The sequence below is a fragment of the Prosopis cineraria genome, unplaced genomic scaffold (assembly GCF_029017545.1).
Source record: "Prosopis cineraria cultivar Desert tree isolate PC_DT_omini unplaced genomic scaffold, ASM2901754v1 PC7, whole genome shotgun sequence".
In the NCBI taxonomy this organism is placed as follows: Eukaryota; Viridiplantae; Streptophyta; class Magnoliopsida; order Fabales; family Fabaceae; genus Prosopis; species Prosopis cineraria.
In genome coordinates this window covers 36,986,779-36,993,797 of record NW_026555338.1, presented here as the reverse complement: position 1 = coordinate 36,993,797, position 7,019 = coordinate 36,986,779, and the positions used below count along the sequence as shown (strand labels likewise).

At 33.7% G+C, this 7,019-nt stretch overlaps 1 protein-coding gene across 1 annotated transcript; it reads right to left on the bottom strand.

Moving 5' to 3' along the window:
• Positions 1 to 2,912: 2,912 nt before the first annotated feature.
• Positions 2,913 to 5,860, bottom strand: LOC129315907 (histone deacetylase HDT1-like). Its single transcript, XM_054960060.1, has 10 exons — positions 5,690 to 5,860; positions 5,195 to 5,268; positions 4,905 to 5,122; positions 4,620 to 4,645; positions 4,479 to 4,523; positions 4,244 to 4,398; positions 3,931 to 4,008; positions 3,739 to 3,829; positions 3,385 to 3,505; positions 2,913 to 3,310 (listed from the first exon to the last, which is right to left on the bottom strand). The coding sequence occupies exons 1-10, from the start codon at positions 5,700 to 5,702 to the stop codon at positions 3,250 to 3,252; spliced, it is 882 nt and encodes a 293-aa protein (XP_054816035.1). The 5' UTR covers positions 5,703 to 5,860; the 3' UTR covers positions 2,913 to 3,249.
• Positions 5,861 to 7,019: the final 1,159 nt, after the last annotated feature.

Below are 7,019 nucleotides of genomic sequence, written 5' to 3'. Positions count from 1 at the left end.
AAAGTCAGGTAAGTAGACAATTTGGCATAAGCAGGTTCTTAAAATGGCAAAAACAATTATACTCTTTTAGAACTAATTTTGCGGCTCAAAATTTAAGCCTGAACAAAGGCAAATTGTGTTGTGTTACTTTTGTTTTACATTTACCTTATTTGAATTTATATCTTGCACTCAACTGTGGGTCATGTTTTGTTTGCCTACCAACCCAATCACTTTGTGCTTTCTTTAATTACCCCTGCCATCTTTTATTTTTTATTTTTGGCATGTGGCAACTTAGGAAGGATCTTAAGGTCAACTATTTCACCCTCCATTTCTTAACTATTGTTGTTGGTTGGCCATTGCTTATATTATACCCATTGACCTAGTAGGGGAATGTGGTGATAATCTGAAATGTTCTTGTGGCAAGTGAATATGTCAGTGATCCTAGAATTTAAAGATTTAGGAAAATTTCTTGATTGATAAACTTTTTGATTTGGTATTCTGTTCAAGATTTAACTATTTAATAACGAGAAAGAAAGCTTACTTGTTTTCTTCATTCTCTTGTCACTTCTAAAGCTAACTAAGCACAGAACCTATTGTAATCAACCACTAAAATGCTTTGTTTTTTACCAACTATAATCTCAGTGGTCAAAATTCAATTGATTTTTTGTTCCATTTTTTGCCCTTGGAACTTAGCTTCCAAATATGGGAGACTAATGTCAAAGATTAGTTTTTAATGTAGATCCTATATTGCAAGATCTAGAATCCTCTGTTCAAAATTCATGATCCCAGCATTCAGCTCTAGATAGAAAATTTTAGTATTGGCAGCAACCAACATTGAATAATGAACACTGTGTTTTTATAATAACAAAAATACTTTATAATTTTGTATTTTGTATAGTTTGTTGCTAATGGATTTTAACTTCTATCATATAATTATATTTCATGAAAAAAAAAAAGGCATCACAAGTGGTAATGAGGTTGGCTGAATGTAAGGTAGTTAAAGACAAATTCATTTATTCTCATTTATTTATTTGCAATTATATTTCGCTGAATTTGCAAGAGAATAATCAATGCTTTACTTTAACTTCTAAAAAATTAAAAATGGTACTTGGTCTATTACTCTTTGATTAATGTTTTACTTGAATGAACCTTGTAGATTGCAAAATGAGTTGCAGGAAGGTGTAAGTTGGTAATGAGCTAAATACTGATATAAACTCATTTCATCTTTGGTTTAATTGATTTATTATATGCCAATTTCTTTTGTGAGTGTCAAATAGATTTCTTTTAAATGCAGAGGTCAAGTGTTGGACAATAGCTTTATTGGCCATCGTTAGTGTTGCCTTTTCTTTCATTCCTAATATCTATGATTTGAAATTGAATTAGTGAATATGTAATCTACATTATGTGATCCCTTCTTGAATTTTATATTCATATATTTGTTGCCAAGTTAGTTACTTACTTACCTATTAAATTATTGCTTAATAAAGGCCTTAAACCTATTCTCTTGTAAATAACCAACCTTCTCTCTTCTAGTTATGACTTATTCTATTTTAGTTTAGATCTTGGAAATCAAGTTAAATTGGTGTATTAGCCATTTGTACTGTTATTATTTGGGTTATGTTGATGCTTTGTATTCCTAGTTTAATGAATAACTAAATGACATATTTGCTGACATTTCAAGAAGTATGTATTTTTCAACTTAGGAGATTTTAGATAACTCTTCATAATATTGCTTCTCTAGACTGCACTTGTAAGTTGATGTTTGTGGTTATGTGAAATTTTTGTTAATTCCCATAGCTCATTCTATTGATTTTGATTCTACTACTGTCAGTTAAATAACAAATGTATCAACCAAAGACAGTTCCTAATTCAAGTCTAGTTAACAACAATTTATTAGTTTATGGCCAGCATTTTGATTGTGGTGATACTGTAATAGATCATTGCATCTGATGTTGGTTTCTTCTTTTTAGTTGATGTTGTGGCACAACTTACAAGGCCAAATAATGAGTCCTCTTTTTTTATTACCACTTAATAGGAACTGGTTTCTTCTTCTTGTTTTCTAACCCAAATTTATGACATTGTTTTTATTTGGCAAAGTATAAGTATTAGATTGCTCAGTAACTATCAAGCACAATAATTGCTAAAAAGTATGGCATTTATAATTCAATTTAAAATTTAAGAAAAATGTTTTTAGCTTAAGGTGCACTTGTTATAGCTTGGGGTACAAGGGGTATGATTTAGGTGCAAAGAATATAGTTTAAGTGCAAAGCTTTTTGCCTTGAGTGCAAGAAATCTAATTTAAAGTGTAAAGCTTCTGGCTTAATTATTTTCACGTAATTCATAATCATTTTCATATAATTCAAAGACACTAACAATGATTTACATATAATTTACTAAATATTACATGTAAATTATTCTTGAGGCATGCTCGTGAATTTGTTCATATGTTAATTTACATGTAATACGTAATCATTTTTGTATAATTAAAGAGCATTAATAAGGATGTGCTTCTTATGTATTTGATTTATATATAATCTTTAATTATTCCTTAGTCATGCTCATGAATTTCTTCATATATTAATTTACATATAATCCATAATTATTTTTATGTAATTTTAAAATATTGACAGGGGTGCTCTTTGTGTTTGATTTACATATAATCCACTAAAAATTATATTTAAATTATTCTTTAGGCATACTCACAAATTTTTTTCCTATATTAATTTACATATAATCTATAATCATTTTCATATAATTTTGGAGGATTGACAATAACATTTTCCTTGTGTGTTTAATTTACATGTAATTCATTAGATATTAAATGTAATTATCTAAACCAAAAGTACTTGCACCCAAGCCAAAAGCACTTACATATCAAGTCAGAAAGTTTACACCCCCCAGAAGACTTAAACCCAAGTCAAAGGCCTTTCACCTCAAGCCAAAAAATTTGCCCCCAACCTCTTGTTATAAACGCCGACTGAAGAAAGACACAAATATCAAGCTCAAATTTGGAAACCAACTACATTGAACTTAATAAATGGTATGACAATATTAACTCGTAAAACAAGCTATAACTCAAGACTCTGAAGCACTCTCAGCAACGCCAGACAAAACTTTCAAGCTGGTCTAAGTGGCTCCCACCAATCAAACTAAACTCCCTGAAAGGTTGACTTTACAATGCCAAAATTCGGAATAACGTCTTTAGGATGTTCATGATAATGCATCTGGAAAAGGGGAAAAAAAAATACATGAAACAGTTGGTACTCGCTGTCACTGACCACCATGCTTGGCCTTGTTATGCTGTTGCAGACCACTTTCAGAGTTGAAAGACCTGGACAAATCACGGCAAAAGTTAGACCAAGTCTAAAACAATACAATGATACCTTGGGGGTGAAGAAAACATACTTGTTGCAAGATTTGCAGGACAATTGCCCGCCAGACTTGGGCTCCTTGGCTTCACTGTTAGGAGTTTTTCCCCCCTTCTTCATTGGGTGAGGAGTTGCGGTATGACCACCTTTTTTAGCATCTATAACAAAATATCAGTCTTCAAAATCAATTATATAATAGAAAAATGTGATAATCACATGACGAAAATGATTTGAACTGGCAAAGCCACACTTATTTAAATTTTATGGCATCTATGGAAACACAAAGCCCAGGAAATGAACACATACATGAAGCATTAATAAGCCATCCATGAAATGGAAAAACAAGTACAATCAGAAATCCCCGGGGAACAAAACTAAATAAGAGCCTCACCACTCTTTTCAGGAGTACCAGATTTAGCTTTCTTGGCAGAAACTGGAGTTTTGGATGCAGAATTATTGGGTCTCTTCTTGCTCAGATCCACCTTCAAAACATACAATCATACTCTTCCAGCATGCTTCATTGCATCCAAACAAAATTTTCATAACAAAATGGGCATTTCAAGCATAACCATACAACGCTTACCTTCTTCTTGGGAGTCTCCTCATCATCTCCATCATCCTCGCTCTCATCATCACTATCGCTATCAGCATCCATCATATCCTATGATGAGGAAAATTGGCAGGTGTCAAGAGATCCTCAGCAAGATAATCATGACACAACTTACAATACCAAATCAATGTTTAACTTAGCCCGGAAGAACAAAAAATGGAGACAAATAAGACCCCAAAGTATCTCTGTCTATCATTTTTGTACATGCAGGCTTGTAGCGAAAGCATATTACATCTGGCTATAGAAAAGAATGAAATACTAATTAAACCCACACTACTTTACATACCTCATCAGAACCTCCTTCATCATCAGATTCATCATCCTCATTATCTTCAGAATCATCATCATCTTCATCCTTCTTTGGATCAACCTTGCCTTGCTTTTTGACATCATTAACTGCATCATTTCTTTTCAATGCAGCAACCTTAGTATCAGGTTTTCCTAAAAGAGAACAGCAGTTAGTCGCCATGATTACTAAAGGTATAGCTAAAAATAATTTCAGAATTAAAGCAAGCAAACACCATTGTCTTTTGTTATCACTGGGACATCCACATCCTCTTCACTGTCTGTCCATGTCAAACAAACGTACATGTTTGATCAGCCAACTTAATAAGTTAATATAAAAATAATAACTAAAAAGAATTCGACACAACGACACTCACCAGATAAGTCGTCAAAGTCATCACCCGTGCCACCACAAACACATCATATGTAAAGGAAAATTGAGAGAAGTTATAGTATTTATATGCCAAGCCATTGATAACCTTTAGTGCTATATCCTTAGAATCACCACCAGGAAATATAATTCTAATTCTGATTTTGATACCCGTTAAATGGGATGGCTGTTGACCACCCAATGATCAATAATGCAGAAGGTACCAAAGAATTGGGCGGGAAGAAAATTCCCAAATTTAAAACCAAAAAACGATGTGAATTGTAAAGGATATCCTTCATCAGGAAGCTCAGCTTTATATCCACAGAAAAAGACGCTCCCATTTTTTGAATTGTGGGAGAGCTCAAACTCCTTTTCCAGAACTAAGTCAAACGATATCTGGGGGAAATTATCCCTTGAAAGGGTTCCCAAAACAAATTTCTGGTCATCAAATTTTAAGTAAAGAACCACAGGTTCAGCTCCCTTGTCCTTCTTCGTCTCACCGAGAGCAGCCTGCAAGACAGTATGTCAGGAGGTTTCGTCGAAGACCAGCAATGTCGAATTGATCAACAACAAAGTTCTAACCTGAGAAAGATGTATGTAGGCATCAAAATCTTGAGGATCAACTTTAACAGGCTCCCCAGTCTTAACCTCAACACCTGTGTTTCCCAGATGTTAGATGAAGTCAAAACAGCACTTCCCCAATAAAGAGAAATAATATTTGACCAACAGAAATATGACATGGAGACTCCGAAGAACGAAACGGCTAGCCATGAAGGGATGATAAACTGTCGTTTTAGACGACATTATGAATATAGGCATAGCGTCCTCACATCAAACTTGGAGAAAGTTGATTTCAGACAGGTAAAATGTTTCACACAAACATCAAACACAGCTAGACGTGCGCAAGACATATGAGCATGTCATTTAATAGACAGAGCGGTCCACAGACACAGCAACGGACCGATAGAATGAATGAGAACCAGATAAATGAAATGCAAAGAAAAGAAGGAAATGAACGAATGCAGGGCATGGAAAAAAATAAATGGTGAAAAGAGAAGCAAGGAAAGAGGGGAATACCCCAGAACTCCATTAGCAGTAACAGCGAAGGAAGCACTAGCTCGAAGGGTTGAGGGAGTGAAAGGGAGCTGAAACAGCAAGCGCAAACCAGGAAATGGAAGTCGGGGGCTTTTATAACCGTATTGCCGCCTACTAGGGTTTTAGAGTTTCCTCCGCGTTTTTCCCCCCCTGGTTCCGCCCCACCCTCCCCTTTTTCCCTCCAGAATTTTTTTTTTTTAAATATTCGCCGTCACCGTCCGTAATTTACATGTTCGATTATTGGGCCTGTGCTAGCGCTAATGGGAAAGGAGGGCCTAAGCCCAAAGTATTTCAAAATTACGGAAAGCAGGGCAGTGGTCTCGTCTTGTCTTGCCTTGCCTTGCCTGGTGTTCACATCACACGCACTACTTCTCCAAGCAAGAGTGGACTGGAGATCCTCGATGATGTTCACTCGGGACTTTAATTTGTTTTGACATAAAGCGCAGTTCAACATTGAGTTTTTTGTTTTATTCAGACTTTTCTTTATATATATATATATATATATAACCTCTCCTATCTTTTTTTTTTAATATTCTCTCCTATTTTTATTATAAAATATTTTTAATTGTTTCATGCATCTTAAAAAAAATTAATTTTATTTTTACTTTTAAATTTCAATAATTAAATAATTACATTAAATACTTGTGTGTTAATCAATGAGTAAAATTAAAAAAATAATAATTTAATTGTTACAAGATTTCTTAGATTTTGAATTAAAAATTACTTTTAAAAATATTTTATAAATAAAATTGATTGCTTTGTGTGTGTGCCACTTTATTCTTCTACTCTTCAAATAGAATATCAACGGTAAAATTTTATGCAACGATAAAAAAAATGGAATTCTGTACTTGATTCTATATAAGGGAGCATATCAGTTGCAATTATTTTTTTCATCAGAAAATGAAACAAAAATGTTACGCTATTCTATCCTTTGGACCCTTAAAGTGATAAATCAGAAAATCAAATAAATCGAATGTCTAGCATATCCCTCTTCGCTATTTGTGATTTTTAAGAGTTTGGTATTCTTACAAATACAAAATAATCCAACAATGATATAAATTGTGAACTGTATGAAAAAAACATAGACATGTAATCAGAAGAAACATGTTAGCCAACCCCAGCAAGCAGTGACTCCATCCCAAATGAAATATGTTGGTCAACGCGAAATGTTACAAAATAGAAACTGCATTTCTTCATAGATAGTAGGAGAGAAGACCGAGATGAGAGAAAGATGATGAAAACTGCATGCTTGATTTTGGCGCATTGATTGTTTTAAAGTGAAAGTAGATTATTGAATCCAAGAAGGAAATAA

Excerpts from the sequence above, each read along its gene's own strand:
- LOC129315907 (XM_054960060.1), bottom strand. Across the intron at positions 4,646-4,904 it reads GCTGAGCTTCCTGATGAAGG|GGGTGATGACTTTGACGACT; the intron begins ATATCCTTTACA and ends TTGTGGTGGCAC. Across the intron at positions 4,009-4,243 it reads ATGAAGGAGGTTCTGATGAG|GATATGATGGATGCTGATAG; the intron begins GTATGTAAAGTA and ends TCCTCATCATAG.